This window comes from Coenobita brevimanus, chromosome 71 (genome assembly GCF_032717465.1).
Source record: "Coenobita brevimanus isolate Jiangsu-jjx chromosome 71, ASM3271746v2, whole genome shotgun sequence".
NCBI classification, from domain to species: Eukaryota; Metazoa; Arthropoda; class Malacostraca; order Decapoda; family Coenobitidae; genus Coenobita; species Coenobita brevimanus.
Window position 1 is genome coordinate 59,029,529 of NC_137024.1, and position 17,325 is coordinate 59,046,853.

The 17,325-nt window shown below is 39.3% G+C and overlaps 2 protein-coding genes across 2 annotated transcripts in view; both read right to left on the bottom strand.

Annotated features, from left to right (window-relative positions):
• Positions 1-17,325, bottom strand: part of LOC145406810 (ceramide synthase 2-like) — a 59,176-nt gene that overhangs the window by 31,373 nt on the left and 10,478 nt on the right. The window lies entirely within an intron of this gene.
• LOC145406602 (ceramide synthase 6-like) lies at positions 7,152-8,577 on the bottom strand. Its single transcript, XM_080277677.1, has one exon. It carries the CDS (start codon positions 8,575-8,577, stop codon positions 7,459-7,461), a length of 1,119 nt encoding a protein of 372 aa, XP_080133803.1. The 3' UTR covers positions 7,152-7,458.

A 17,325-nucleotide genomic window follows, 5' to 3' on the forward strand; every position in this document is an offset into this window, starting at 1 on the left:
TTCATGTGAGGACTGAATGTACTCCTAAAATTCATCACAAGTGTATACTCATAAAATGCATTGCAAGAAACTTAATAACACCAAGTAATGAGATTTCAAGATGAGATTCTAAAATTAACAATGCTAAATCTGACATTACACAACACTTTAAGCAAATCTATTATTAAATGCTCCATTTTGAATATTTTTTTCCCCTGGTCTTGTCTGATTATATTATATATATATATATATATATATATATATATATATATATATATATATATATCTACATACGCACAGTAGACCTTCTCTATTCCAGATCAATTGAGAGGAAGCCCAAACCGATAAAGCTGATAATCTGGTCAGTCCGATGGTCCCCAACTGAAGTTGGATTTCACACGCATAATGGAAAATAAATGAGTAAAATAGCATATTCTTGTACTAAAAATGAAAACTATACCCATTTTACACTAATCTGGCCCATAATTTCATGCCCTTCTCATAGAACTTCTTCATGACTAGCCAAAGCGTGTGGCAAATATTACCGCCAGTCGTGGTAACTGCATTCAGAGTCACCCCGCACATGGGAAGTGATCTGATAGGCCTGAAACATAAGCTTCAAGAAATGAATGGTATACGTTAAATGCAAAAAAGTGTCCGGTGGGTGTAGATTTGTCTGGTAAGTCTGCATGGTTTCTCCCATCTTCCGGATGGTATACGATATGTATGATATTTTGTCCGGGGATCCTCAAAGTGTTCGAAAAATCCGATATCCAGTCTAGCACGGTACAGTAAAGCAAGAGCCTCCTTTTCTTCTTTTTTTAAATGTAAGAAAGAAGGAGCCAAAGGTCATGGGCTTGCAAGATTGTTCCCTCCAAGAAAAAATCAAAAACAAATTAACAGGGAACCAAATTCAAGATCTGTTCATTTCATATACAGTACATCCATCAACTGTTACACAATGATTTGAAAACAAGTACTCTACAGTACTAAACATTTCACAAACACAAAAAGCACCATTTACAACAAGGTCATTCCTCAAGTATAACACTTGCATAGATAAATACTGTACCTTTGTCAATAAAATGACCTCAAGCATGGGCCAATTAGGTCAGTGCCATTGTCAGCTTACATGGACTTTCTTATATCTCTTTCTAAATTATTTATTTTGTAATGGTGTTGTTTTATTGAGGTGCCAAGCACGTCTGGACATGAATCTGGTGGACTGCAGGCTGAAGTTGCCCTTCTCCTGCACTCCACCATCCTTCTTTGTGGGGACAGGGAGGAACTTGAGGGATGCTTGTAAAATGAGCCAGCAGAACTGCCCAGATACTATATGTGTCAGCATATGAAGGTCTCTTTCTCCAGCACCTTTAGACTGCATACTAAATCTTACTATAATCTTGCATGTTTTTCATGGTACTGTATATCATTTTGGTATAAACAAAGATTGCTAAAATAACATGAAAGCATACCTGTACATTACGGTATGATACAAATTTTTAGAAACCATTACTACTAAAGCATTGATTTACAAAAAATTTGAGGCAAGCATGAAATTAGGTGTTCTAACCAAATTTTGGGGTGCTGATTTCAGATTCAAAATCCATTTTCACTCATCACCTCTAGTTTTTGAGATATACATGTATGTACATGTATACATATAGGCCGAGACCCAAAACATTCGCCAAAAATCCATTTACCCTCCTATTTTCTTGGAACTTTGTTTAAAACGTGCACCACAACAAGGTCAAACGTGTCAAGCACTACATGCAGAAGGACTGGAGGTCTAGGAGCACTGTCGTGCCTGGGAAACACAGTGTCCAAGAAAATCCTCTGGTGGACATGAACAAGGTGCTTCTTCCCCCTCTTCATATCAAGCTTGGCCTTATGACACATTTTGTGAAGGCCATGGACAAGGATGGTGCTGCCTTCCAACACCTGTGCACTCTGTTTCCAGCTCTCAGTTCTGCTAAGCTCAAGGAGGGCATCTTTGTCGGACCTCAGATCTGGGAGGTGCTGAAGGATGAGGTATTCGAGGAGAAGCTCACCTTGAGGGAACTGAGAGCATGGGAAGCATTTAAGTCAGTCTGCCATGGCTTCCTTGGTAACACACGGGCACTAGATTACCAAGAATGTGTCGAGAAGTTGTTGCAGGCTTATCAGGATATGGGGTGCCGAATGTCTCTCAAGATTCACTTTCTCCCTCCCACCTCAACTTCTTCCCCCAGAACCTTGGAGCAGTAAGTGACGAACATGGGGAAAGGTTCCACCAAGGTATTACTAAGATGGAGAGCAACTACCAAGGCAAGTGGAACCCCAGCATGATGGGGGACTTCTGCTGGATGCTCCTGCGCGACATCCCGGAGGCAAAGTACACCAGATCGTCACAAAAAAACTCACTTCTGACTGTCCGTAGTACTATGATATGTACTGGTATATATGCTTATATCCAAGAAATAGTAATATTTAGTTCTGTCAGTGTTCTGTGTCTGTTTTGTTTCGTTCTGTAATATGCCATTTTAATATATGAAATAAACTCATTATAAATACTGTTTATGCATTATAATAAAAAATGGGATATCTGAAAGCAAAAAAACTAGAGGTGATAGAGCAAAACTGTTTAGAAATTTGAATTACACATCAAAATTAGTCAAAAACACCTATTCACATGCTTGCCTCAGAATTTTGTTTGTTTGTAAACCGGTGTAGTAATTATAACAATAATAATAATAATAATAATAATAATAATAAAAATAAGCCACTAAGGAAGATGTGCTAGTGGATCTCCTTAACTGACAAGAATATGAATTTAAGTAGTGCATCTCACTCCCTGACAACACTCCAAGCCTTTTACAGTACAAGGAACTTTTGGGTTCAACTGTACAAGCCATTCAGGTGCATCACAGCTGTAGAAAACCATTACTGTGTGTCAATAAGTAAACTTAGAACTGTGTTTTCATATTCCAGATGAACATAATGCTATCTTGGCAAAATATCAGCCACTTTCATAATACATTTACACACACAATAAAAAGAATGCAGCAAAAGATGTGCTTCAACATTCAATTATAACTGTTTCTGAACTATACTCACGCTTTAAAAAATAAAAAAGTCAACTCTAATTGGACAAAAGTTCTGACAATCAACTGTTACTGTTTCTGAACTGTACACGCTTGGGGAAAAAAAAAAAAAAAGTCAACTCTAACTGAACAAAACAAAAACTCAGACAATCAACGGTAGCTTTCTGAATTGTATGTATGCTTAAAAAAAAAAGTCAATTTGAACCAGACAAAACAATAAGTTGCTCCAAACTCAAACTGCATCTTACTCGGGCTGGTCTTCAGAAAGGGTCTGTAATGGTTTTAATTCACTACACTTGTGAAATCACCATTAAAATTCTGTATTTCTTTAAGGTAGGCTATGCAATACGGTACCGTACGTGTTTAAACATGACGACGCAACCTCTGTCTTGAACTGTGATTGGTGGTGACAATTTCCAGCTCACTTGGGTGTTACTAAGCCAAAACATGCTCCAATGGCCAAAAAATACAGCATACTGAACTCATAACATAAGTTAATGGAGGCACCTATAGTCATCCAGTTTATTTCACTTGTAAGTAGAAAGATCTCATTTAGTTGTGTATAGCTCTATATTAATTTTATCATATGGTTGTACTTCTAAGAAAATGTTAAAGTGAAAAACATTAATTTTCACAGACCTCCCACACTAAAGACATCCTCTCTGATTGGCATGCCACAGGCATTGGGTTAATTCATCTGCAATATTTCTGCAAGTGCTACTCAACACCTAATAAATGGTCTCTACAGCAATACAACAGTAAGAACTTTCCTGCAATTAGAGGAGGCATACAAAAAACTGTAGTTTAAGTGATTAAACAGTACAGTAGTTTTAAGAACAGATAATATCAAAAGGCTAAAGTTTTTCCTATAGAAATGGTCTCAGTCTATCATAATCACTGGGTCTGAGTTTATCCTAATCCATTACAAAAACTACTGTGTTAATTATCACCATTCCATCACTGCATGATGCCTTCTAAAGCATTTTTAGATAAAATTAAAAAGTTTATAGTAGTGAATAATAGTACTAATGTTGATAAAAAACATATACTATAGCATCTGCACAGCAAACAATCACATCTCTGCCTCCTAGTTCCTTAGTAGCTATACAGTAACACAGCTTTATCTTGACTTTCCAATATTCCTGCAGTCCATTACTCTCTCATCATCATATCATCATCCTGACCTCTTTGGATGGGATGAGATTCCAATCTCCAAATATTCCTGCAATACAGAACTTCTTCTCATCTACTGATGGGGTGAAATTTCAACTTCCCAATATTCCTATACTCAATTACTCTGATGTTGACTATTATAAGAGTGGGAATTAGGTTAAGAAAATGAAGATGATGATAATGATGATGATGATGATGATGATGATGATGATCCTGACTAGTAACCAATAAAGAAGGAAATTAGGTGACTTCACTGTACTGCATCATAACAACTAACCCCTTCCAAATGATAAAGTCTTCTTTACTTCCATTTTTGCTCGTCAGATAGACTGATTCACCTAGGCAGACCTTAACGTGACAGGGCTATTGAAAACTACATCTACCACAAGGTTAGATCCAGTCTTCAAAAACTCCTTCATAGAGGCTTTCTGGGCATGATGCTCACAGACACCCACAAAACATTGCACCAATCCACCAAGCTCTCGTTCACTATAAGCAGGCAAGACGGTATCATCTGCAAACATTAGATTTGAGATACTCCACCTTTCACCATCCACTATCATCCTCATCTCTCTCTTCATAACTCTTTTACCTTCCTCAAAACCCCATTCATCTATACCCAGTATGTACTGAACAATCATGGGGACATCACACAACCTTGTCCCACACCAACACCTATATGCCCACTTACTCTTATGCAGGCTTCACTACAACCATAAAAACTCTTAACACCATTTGACAACCTTCCATTCACACCATACATATGCAAAACCTTCCGCAATCCCACTCTGTTCACCCTGTTTTATGCTTTTCCCAGAAACAAAATGCCATGAATACTATCTGGTCCTTTTCACAAGCTTTCTCCCCTATGTGCCTATCCTTAGAAAAATAAAAGTGTCAAGAAATGGTATGAATAAATTAAGAAATACTTCTGGGCTCAATGAGTTGTTGAGATATACTTCCTCCAAATCACATACTCATCATGTTTAACCTAGACTTGTATTACCACCTAACTATTCAAAGTGGCTTTGGAGAGTTTGTAGAAGCTCTTCTAAGTGATATATTTTACATATCACACCTCAGTTTCTTGTTATGTTATAGGATGCAAACTACAGTATAACAATAAAAGATATAAATAACATACATGAATATTAGTGTGGAATATGAAAAATAAATAACTTAGCATGTGGTTCTACAAAGCCTCCTAAGCCACTGAAGAATTCAACCTTATCTTGTACAAAATACGGGACACTCCGATGCCAGCAATATATAACAATTCTCTGGATACTGTAGACTGGTCATGTACCGCACGTCTTCAAAATGCATTAATTCAATAAAATCATTGCCACACAAGACTGAAAATGTTTACTTTTCACACCAGCCTTGAAACTTTGTGTCTTTCTTCAAGTACAGTACAAAGGTAGTGAGTTGAATAAACAACTCCATACAGGGTAAAACTATAGTGTAACACTGAATGATCTATACACAAACAAAAAAATAGACTCAAATATCAAAACATACACACACACACACACACACACACACACACACACACCACACACACACACACACACACACACACACACACACACACTCATACCTTCTCCATGAGTTGGCCTCTTTGCATATGAATGGAGTACAGTGATATTTACATGTCTTCTTTTGCCTTCTTGCTGAGTAACCCTGAACCTGATGGCATACATATATATATTTTTCTAATTTTATTCCTGCTATCTTTAGACATTATTCAGCATAGGAGAGAGCACTCATACTGAATGGATTAAAGATGGTTGCATCTAACCTCTCCAGTTCAAAGCCCTAACCTGAAGGAAATCATCCACGGGCAGCAAGAATACAGAAAAATACATCTCTGAAGTGAAGGGATTAGCTGCTAATCCCTTGCATCTGTATGATATCCTTAACAGTTTCTGCTTGCTGTTATCAGATGATCTTATTCAATTTTGGAAAGGCCTATTGTATTGTAGTGAAGGGGTAAATTAAGGAAATATTTAACCCTACCAGTTCGAACAGTCTCTCATAAGCTTAATAAAATCATTCAGAGATGGTAAGTAGAAAATATAAACCACATCCCCAGGCTCTAGTGGGTACATCCTTCATAATTAATTCCTTAAAATCAACGATGTTTTTAATCTAGACAATTTAAGTGGAGAGACAATTTGAGATGGTGAGGTTAGATATTACTTTCCTTTACCCTTTGACAACAAGAGGACTCTCCAAAGCGTAATAAAAACATCTGGAAGTACCAAGAATAAATCAATAAAACATGTTGCTGGAGTGAAGAGATTAATATCGTACAACCCCTGATCTTTGAGATGTACAGGCAGTCCTCATGATACTTAAGAGGTGAGTTAAAAATATTATGAACTTTTACATTCACAGTTACCATAAACTGGGAGAATACTAGCAACTAAACTCGACAGACAGCAATGGAAATTCAATATGCATTTTATCGGTACTGTAACATACTATAGTAAATCCTTCTTATGTGCTGCTTGTTCCAAGATATTACAGATTTTTAAATACAACTGGTACTGTTAACTGAGGGAAACTATGGATCTAACTTCACTGGGAGCAATGAAAATTTAACAAGCACTTATTTACTAAAAAAAAAAAAAACTGCTGAGATGTGTTCCAAAATATTGGAAACTTTTTCATATAATTGGTTTTGACATCAGGTAACCCAACTTCATAGGAAGCAATGGAACATTATTAAGCAAAATTTCTTTGGTTTAATGAACAATTAATACTGTAGCAAAAATAGTTGTTGATATGAAGCTTTTATAGTGAGGGCTACCTGTACGACATAACAGAGTCACTGTTCCTTTTTTAACATCTAGATCTTTCAGATTAATGGGTGAACCTGCTCAGTGGCCCTTTTTTGTCACTCACATCTATGAGATTTAAGACATAACTTGCTGACTATTCCTTCTTACCCTACTATTACCAGCTCACTTTTCCTTTTTGTCAACTTGATCTATGACATGTTTATGTTCCAACTTATTCACTGTTCCTTTTTTCCTCTCTCTCTCTTGCTCACTGTTCCTTTTTGTCATCCTGATATATGACATGTATATCTTAAACTTGTCTACTGTTCCATTTCTTTCTCTAATAACTTACTTGCTGTTCCATTTTGTCATCCTGATCAATGACCTATGTATGTCTTAACTTGCTCACTGTTTCTTTTCTTCCTCTAATAGCTTACTCATTGTTCCTTCTTGTCATCCACATCTATGGAGCAGTCTGAGGGATCCGAGGATGAGCGGTTGTCCTCAACATTGCCCTTAGTGATGGTAGTGGCTACTATTCGCAGGATGAGGTAGGTCCAGTAAACGTGTAGCACCAGGAGGCAGCACAGCAGTCCATTAAAGATATAGTAGGCCGGGAACATTGGCACTATGGTGGGGGCCTCTATGGCCGTGCTGTAAACAATCCATGCAGGGTATATTCCAACTCTGGTGATTATCCACAGAACGGCAAAAATGGCAAAGACAGCATCACAAAATGCCTTGTGCCCCGAGTAGATGCTCATTTTGGAAAGCTGAAGTGGTATGTCAGCACAGTCATGGACAATCAAGACCAAGGTCCCAATCCTGGTGAGATTACAGGTCCAGGAGAAGGTGATGAGGGAAATGGTGACCAAGTGGTGGAAGAACATCTGCCAGAAGTCCTTGCGCTTCGCTTCAAAGAAGTGGGTAAGGGTCATGGACCAGTAGAAAGAGAGCGAGATCATGTAGTACCACCACACATCTGGGTCAACGCCGTGCTCCGGATAGTCATACCAGCAGTTCTTGATGTCCCAGAGCCAAGACTTCCCCGACATGACATACAGGCCATAGAGGAAGATAAGAGTGTAGTAAGTGCACTGCCATGCACACTCCATGAACTTGGTGAATTTGTTGATTCTAGTCATGGCTGTTCTCTGTCGAACCCATCGCTCCACCTTGCGCTCTGTCCACCCCAGAGTTGTGGCACATGCGCTCACCTCATGTTCTGGGGGCTTGGCTTTGAAGCGAGAGAACAGCTGCTCTAGGGTCTCATTGGGAACGACTGGACGAACCTTGACGTCCCTGAGACCCACTGCCAGGGCAATATGGCTGTACACTAACTTATTTAGCACCAGGAAGCGTAGGGGGATGGCCACCAGTGCCATGAGGATGGGATAGGTCCAGACATCACTCCACACAGCATACTGAACCTTCTCGTTGGGTACCAGGTCTGACCACTCGTAGTTTGGGGGCAGCCAGACACGTGGATTCCAAAACCACTGGGAAAAGTTGCGCCACATCGCTGCTGCTGCGATCCTGGGGATAGGAAACGGCATCACCAACTCTGCTCCATTCTCACACACACAATACAGCACAGTACACTAAGTCTTCACACCTGCACAATGAATCTGGCATTGATAAATCTGGGCTGGATATTTAGTTTTCAGAGTTCATCAGGTTACTTATAAGGAACATGAAGATCACATGCTTCAGGCATACTGATGAGAGAGGCACGAGGAAGAAGTGAGGTCTTGAACTACGACAGCTGCAGGATGACAAAATTATGAGATCACACTACCAAACACTCCAGGAAGAAAAATGCGACATGTCACAGCTCACATAGTTCTACGGTTGTACTGAATGCTACATGTACTATGGTTCTGTCCTTTGAAAAGCGCACTTTTTTTTCCCTCCAAAAATAAAACTGTAGCTAAATGTGAATGCTTAAAATATTCAACTTACTGTTTCCCAATAACAGTTTATAAAAACATATTTGTTAAAAATTTGTTAGTAAGGGTATTGTGGTAACTGTACAGTATATTATCTTCTCTCTCACACACACACACACACACACACACACACACACACACAACCAATGAAATAAGGCACATACTTATGTTATAATCATATTTTATGGAAGAAAGGAAACTGGCATCACAAGAAGATAATAAGTAATGTAACACAAATAAAACTAAAAAAAAAAAAAAAAAAAAAAAAAAAAAAAAAAAAAAGGAAAATAGTAATACTGTTCTGTATAAAAACTGTAAAACATACAATTACAGTAATACTGTATTTAATAACTACTCACTTAAAGGCAGCTTTTGGTGGCCCTTCTGCTTGATGACAAAAGGCCAGAAATGATTCGTAACTAGGGAACCAGTGGCCCGGTTGAACTGGAAATTGTTTTATTCTTCAACTTTGAGGATTTTAATGGCACCTTCCTATAACAAATATTGCACTATGTCCTGTACTTTTGGTTGTGTTATGGTACTTCAATGCCCACAAAGAAAGTGGTCTACCTAAAGGTTACCGAGTAAAAGAAATGAGTCATAACTCGGGAACTGGAGGCCCGACTGGACCGGAAATTTTTATTCTTCAAGTCCAAGAATTTTAGCAGTACCTTGCTCTAACAAAAATTGCGCTACAATGTGCCGTTTTTGCTGTATTACAGTCACAAATGGACAAACCAACAAACATTCAGAAATCGGATCATTATAATACTGTACTGTATAGATAGATAGATAGCTACAAATCTATCTAACTATTGCCAGACACCTTAATCCCTTATACGGGGTGGCCACAAACAAATCGCCTCCATGTCACCCTGTCCCCTGCCATTTCACTGCCCTGCTCCCAATTCACACCCCCCTCTCTCATATACCTCTCCACTCCATCCCTCCATCTCATCCTTGGCCTTCCCCTCCCTCTCTCCCCCTTCACCTCACTTACATATACTCTCCTTGTCAGTCTCTCACTCTCTATCCTCTCCACATGGCCAAGTACAGTAAATAATAAAACACCATTTATGTATGATTCCATCATCCTAATAACACCCACCAGTCACCAATCTGCAACTTCAACACTGAAGACATACAGTGCAGTACAATCTCATTATAAGTCCGCACTTTTATACTCCCGGTCACACTTTGGTACAGTACTTTCTCTTTTATGGGACAGTTCTCTGATGAATACAGAGAAAAAAAGTATGTCGTTATGCAGTGTACTGCTGCAATGCATGAACCCTACTGCCCTCATACAATTTTTTAGATATTTGGTGGTGTACTGAGCTCACGACCTAACACAATATGACCCCTAAGGGTCTAATTCCAAGGTGTAGTTGAGGTCTACTGTTCACATAATGCCACCAAGAGGAGAGAACTGGTCTTGCATTATATATTTTGACTGTGCAATCTAGTCTTGGGCCTCTGCTTTTGATGGAGCAATAAAGGGGCTGCATACTGCATTATGAATGGAACTGCATTAAAAAAGAAAAAAAAGAAAAGAAAAAAGTGGTAATTTTGTATTCTGAAACACAACCTAGACTTATGAAAATATTTTCTCCATGGTGTGAATGAGATGAACGGAAAAACACATAGTACTTAATAAAGAAAATTACTGCAGTACAGTAAACTCTCAATTATCCATTGTTGCAATACAGTACCTAACCCAACGCAACATCTGTCACAGCGATCTTGGCTCTATTGAAGTAATATCTGACTGAATTATGCAACATCCAGCACCGAAACAGGACGTTACTGGCAGTCCAATACAATATCCAGCAGTGAGGATTATCAACGCGCTCGTTATGGTAGCCAAACAGTGCCAAGGGAAATCCCGAAACTCGGGAGCCGATGAAAACGCCCGCTACGTGCCAGCCAATCAGAATCCATCACTGGTGTTCCTCACTCACTGCACCAAGAATACCTCCACGTTCTCATTCATGCCCGTGGATGTCGTCCAGTGAAGACGTACCTGTGCACTCCACTATTCTGACCTCGTGGTCCCAAAACCCTGGCGCTATTCCTAACTCTGTGGCATCCTACGTTCGTAGTGTACAGTACTGTACTATACTGCAGTGCTAATGACTGTCAGTGATCATGTCCTAGTGCTATATTGTAATTGTAAAATTATTCTGTGTACTGCACTGTTTACGAGAGTGAGTGCTAGCCCCCGATTCTCCTACCCCCTGTGCTGTTTCTTCTTTTGACGTGCCTCACCTATGGCCTGAAAGTGCTTGTTACTAGTTATGTGTGATGGCTGAGTTTGTGGCTTTTGTGATGGTGCCCTGGTTGGTGAAGGTCCTGTGGCCTTGTGTTTTGTCCTGGTTTTTGTCTCCATGGTGCCTCCACCACCTGCTAAGAGGTGTTGTATCGCTTTCTCCATGAAGAAGAAGATGGGACAAGGCTGGACCATCACAAGGCTAATGTAGCACTAAAACATGCCCCAGACCACACTGCAGGATTTGTGGAAGAACAAACACTTCCTTGAGATGTTCTTCCTGGGTTAACATGGTGCAACTGTGCGACGGCACGAATGCAAGATGATAGCCAAGCCACACTTTTGTAAACTCGACCAGGCCCGCCTGAAGTGGTTTCGACAGCAGCGCGGCAGTGGTGTGATCGCCACTGGACCACATGGGATTATGTGTACTGTACTGTACAGTACTGTACCACACAGTGTGCAACTCTAACCTCCATCGATGCCAAAACTTGGTGAGTACACCATGAACAGTACTGTATCATTACTGTACTGTTTCTACATGCTTAGTTTTCATCTTTACTCACGGTAAAGTTTTAAGGACAGAGAGTCAAAACAGAAAAACTCACATCTGACTAAAAGCCAAATGTTGCACTGGATAAGCAATATCCGGTGTTCCACATTATTCAGCATAGGAATTGGCTGAATTACTGTACAATGAATAAATGGAAGTTTAGTTATTACAAAACAAAAATTACAATGTATAATCTATATATCTTTCTATCATGGCAACACAGCAACAGCCTACTCCATTTTATACCCTCCGATGTGTAAGGATCCAAGGCTGGGCTACTGTAGTTCATAATATTTAAGGGAAGAAAATTCGCTTAAACTTCTTGGTGGCATTACATGACTGGAAAAACCCAAGTCACCTGTTGCTGATCAAAGTTAAGCATGGCCACTGCCCTAAATAGGGCTCTTTCCATCCACTAAACCACCATCTTTTATTGGCCCATCCAAAGCATAGGGAACCTGGGCTTTACTCAGTTCAGACATTTAACCCTTCAGCCTGAAGGGCCTCCCTATTTTGAATAAAGTCGTCTGGTGATAACCAAAAATCTGGCAACGAGTATGTCATCGGATTGAGACAGTTAAGGAAAGAGCAACCAGGTAAATGTATGTATCACAACAATCAGAAGTGGTATATGCACCGACAGCAGACTAAATGGAGCAAAATACAAAACTGCAGGCATATTAGATAATGTTAAACTGAAATTTATTTACTAAATTATTATTCGTCACTATGACATATTTTCCCATCTAAGGATGGAGGTGAGGTAAATGACACAGAAAGTTGTGTAATACAGAGAATAGAGAATGCAGTCAGTTTAGGATATTATTACAGTTCATTCATACAGTATTTATTTTCATAACTCTCACATGTTGAGTGCTGGAGGTGGCCTGGAGCTAGCTCTGTGGCTAGGGTGAGAAGTGGCTGGAAGAAGTTCAGGGAGCTCTTGCCTCTCCTGACATTGAGAGGACTCTCCCTACGTGCTAAGGGGTCTTTGTATGCAGCATGTGTTAGGAGTGTAATGCTGTATGGTAGTGAGACCTGGGCAGTAAAGGAGGATATTCGCAGGCTCAGACATACAAAAATGACAATGATTAGGTGGATGTGTAGTGCGTCCCTCTGTGCATGGTCTGGGGGAGCTGGGTGTATGATGGAAAAGTTGAGAGGTAGGATGGGAGTGGAGTGTATTGGTGTTGTGATGAGGAGAGGTAGATTGAGATGATTTGGGCATGTGGAGAGGATGGGGGATGATAATTGAGTGAGGAAGGTGAGAAGTGTTAATACTGGGGGTGGGGTTATGAGGGGTAGACCAAGAAAGACATGGGACGAGGTCACTGTGACCTCAGGATAAAGGGACTGAACAGGGAGGCTGCAATAGATCGTGCAGCATGGAGAGCCGCCATTAGGTGACCAAGGCCATCGCATGCAAGCATGTTGGAGCCTTTAAAAACAAAACAAAATTAAATGAACACCAAATACGAGAGAGGTATGCACACTATGTAGGCAAAAATGGGTGGAATAGGGAATTACTTTCAGGTTTGGATAATATTACCCTGGAGTTCATTTAATATCAATCATCATCATCATCATCATCCTGGCCTATTTTCCCACCTACAGATCGGGTGAGGTAGACAACAAATAAAGAATGAGAGTTATACAGACAGACAGTTGAAGAAGAGAGAAGGAAGCAGAAAAATGAATGCAATCAGTTTCAGGAATTCATTTTCATAATTCATTACAAACAAGCAGGAGAGGTTTATGCAAAAGTAGGAGAAATGGGGTTGAACATGACACTGCTGTCAGGTTTGCACAATAACACACAAACATTCATTTAATAGCCTAATATCATCCTTATCCTCAACATCCTGACAGTTTTTTCCCAAAAAACAATGGAGTCGGTTTACAATAAATAAAGAAGATGCATACAGAGAGACTAAGTAGACAGAATGATGATATGGATATCAAAAAAAAATAAAGAGATGGTTTATGTTCCAACAGCATACTTAATGAAGCTACATTTGATTCAAACTCCCATTTTCATAGGATTCAACCAACAGCGAACAGTCAACTGACCTATGTTTAGCACAGTACAAGTACAGTACAGTATATGGAAGACAGGGCATATACTGCTGCCAGTCACCTGCACAAGGGCATTTAAGGCAGGTGGACCCTCCTTTGCTTCCAAATACTGTATAGTTAAATGAATCCTACCTGAATAATTTTTCGTTGTACTGGCATCTACTTCCTGGGATTAAGAAATGACTAACTTCAAAACAGTTTAGCTTACTTAGAAGAATGTAACCCAACTCAACTTGGTAGAAAATTTTTTTCCTTTTACAGTTTATTTTGCATATCAGGGGCTGAATAAGACAATACTACGGCTCTGCATCATTTCCATTGCACTTCTTTCTGACTTGCACCATATTGTTGTATAGCTAATCTCTTGCTACAGCTTAGCACCGAAGACTGAGATGGTAATCTTACACTAAGTGGACATACTGCATTACAGAACAGAAGTCACTGAGTAAGAAACACAAGTTGCTGAGTACTGTAGTGAAAATAACCGAAAATGTTTCTCTTCTTTGGCACTGATGAAAAACTTGTACAGTACTATAAGCTAATGCTGCACATGGTCTCAAATTGGCACAGAAAATTCCGCTCCATATGTCACGAATATCATGGAGATTTTCAGTCTGATAAAGCGGATTTCAGCCATGCTAATAATGTGTCAACCTATGCATAAGTACTATTAGGAGTGAAGGTCATATTCTTGGTAGCACAGGAGGCTTTGTAACACCTCTTCCTTAACCATTTATTCTGCATATGACATCTTAACATTCTCTTGTATACAGTATGATTTAAACTGCTTTCATATCAATTTACAGAAGTTTGGATCAATATCATACATGAGGATACTGAGGTATAACATGCAGAATAAATCACTTGGCGAGAGGTGTTACAAGATCTCCAAAGCCACACAGAATACAGCACTCAAGAGTCCTGTCACCTTTCTTGCTTCTCTTTCCACAGACTTTGGAAAATCACAGTTGTATAAATTAAAATATAAAAAGTGGGCAAGCCCTAAACTTTCCACAATAGTTTCCATATCATGTGACATAAGCAGAATATGTTTGGTCTCTGTAAACAGCTGGTGATACACTCTGTAATAATGAACACTGGCAATTTAAATCTAATATCCACAGACATTTTACCAAGGCCCATAAAAAAATTACATGCATGAGAAGGACACCTTTGTGCAATGGCACCAATATAACCAGGCAGCTCGACTGGCCAGTTATACTAAAGTCCCTCAACTACCTTCCCCATCCCCTGAAAGAGAATGGGGGTCTCCAAGGAAAGCACAATTTCAGACTGTATTACACTAAGTTTACATCATATGAGCCTGGGATCACAATAACAAATGTTCTGGGGTGTACCATCCCTTCATGATACAGTTTTTAAGCCAATGTTCATCAGTCACACGAGTCCAAAAACATCAACACTGACTTTATTTGGCCAAAGGTCAGTGGTGCCCTTTGCTAGCTGTAACCAGACTGATTATCAAATGATCCTATTGTGAGTGGCACTGGAGATTTTGTAACACCTCTTTCTTAAATATTTATTCTGTACAATATGCCTCAATATCCTCCTGTGTTACTGGGGCAAATTATATCAATACTGAAGTAACATAAATAGCATACAGGACAATGTTAATGCTAGCTATATGTAAAACAAGTACCGGTAATTAAGGAAGACATGGTACAAGACCTCCTAGGCCACTTAATATACAATCCAAAGTCTTATGGAGAGAGATGCAGGAGAAGAAACACGGCTTCTTCTGCCAACAGTAAATTTAATACTGTCCTTAAGGTGAAAGCAGCCTACCAAAAACATAAGCAACAATAAAACATCCCCACTTCAAAACAATACAGTATGAGGCAATTTATACGAGCAGGTACAATTCAGTATTTTGCAGAAAGAAAGAAATAACCACAAAACATAACGGCCACCAATCATAACATAGTGTCATCAATAATACTATAAAGTGTTCTAATGTAAACAGAAAAATAAAGGGCAGTCCTAGTTATAAGTCAAAAATGTGTTCTAAAATACAGTTTCTTAAATGTTTCCATACAATGAGGACTGTAAACTGGGGAACTGGAAAAACAGCTTTATAGGTAGCAATGGCATTTTAAGTTTTCTATACCTGAAACTTACAGTAAAAAAAATAAAAGAAAGAAAGAAAAAGAAAAAAAAGTCAATAAAGGAGACTTATAACAAGGACTGGCTTTGGGTGAAAAATTAAACATACTGTAAATACAGTATACAATTAAATGACATTTAAATACACCTACCTTTGCTGGATCATGCAAGCTGAAAAGTGTAGACATTCCTTAATTCATTTTCCAAGACAGTTTTGTGACACCTTCCACACCAACTCTAAATCTATCTATCCATCCACCTATCTTTCCATAGTCAGGTGCTGTAATCTCAGGGTGGCCAGAAAGGAACTGCCATATATTAACCTAGCCTCTGCCCACAGGCTGCCCTCTCTCCAACTCACAGACTCCACTTTCATATACCTCTCCATCCTATCCCTCCACCTCATCCTTGGTCTCCCCCTTTCCCTTTCCCCCTCCATTTCATCCTCAGTCTCCCCCTCCCCCTTCCACCCTCCATCTCGTTTTCCATTCTCTCCACATGAACAAACCATCTCAAGGTACTTCTATCATTTTCCAGAACATTTACCGTAAATTAATCTCGTTAACCCTTCTAAACCCAGATTATGATTTTGGTATTATTCTTGTTACCTTCAGATGAGGTTATTCAGATGAGGACTGACTTTTGAACTGCAGAGGTCAGATATGGCCTTCATAATCTCCTTCACTACAAAATGTCTTCCTGAAGCTGTATAAAATCTTCTGGAGGTAGTAAAATTGAGGAATGTATTCATGCCACTTAGGAAGGTTTCTGAGCACCTCTTCCTCAGCATTCCCCCCCCCCCCATACGCCACACTGATAATCACGCTTGGATGGGTCTAATGCCATGGGATGATTATGGTTTACTGCTAACATACTGGCACTAAGTGGAAAGGAAACAGTCTCTCTTGCCTCAATGTCTAGACAAAGCGTCTAGCACCAGATCCTCCTATGATCCTGATGGAGTAATATTGGATTGTATGATGTTGGATGGTTATTCACACCTAGTACATTAATGTGATGGTACAATGATATACTGCAGTATAAATAGAGTACAAGAGAATACTGAAGTGAAACATTCAAAATAAACTGCCAAGAAACAGGTGGTAAAACAAACTCACACACTGGTGGGAATATGACCATAAGTAAATAAAACATTTCACTGCTAAAAGGATGATTATACGACCCATTTCTCAGTCAGTACGTCTCAACCCTTTCATTAGGTGCTGGTGAGGGATGCCTTGTAATGTGGTGGCACTAATATAACTTGAAAGCTCCACTGCCTGATTATAAATGTTCCTCTACTAATTCCCTAGTACTCATAAGGAGAAGTGAG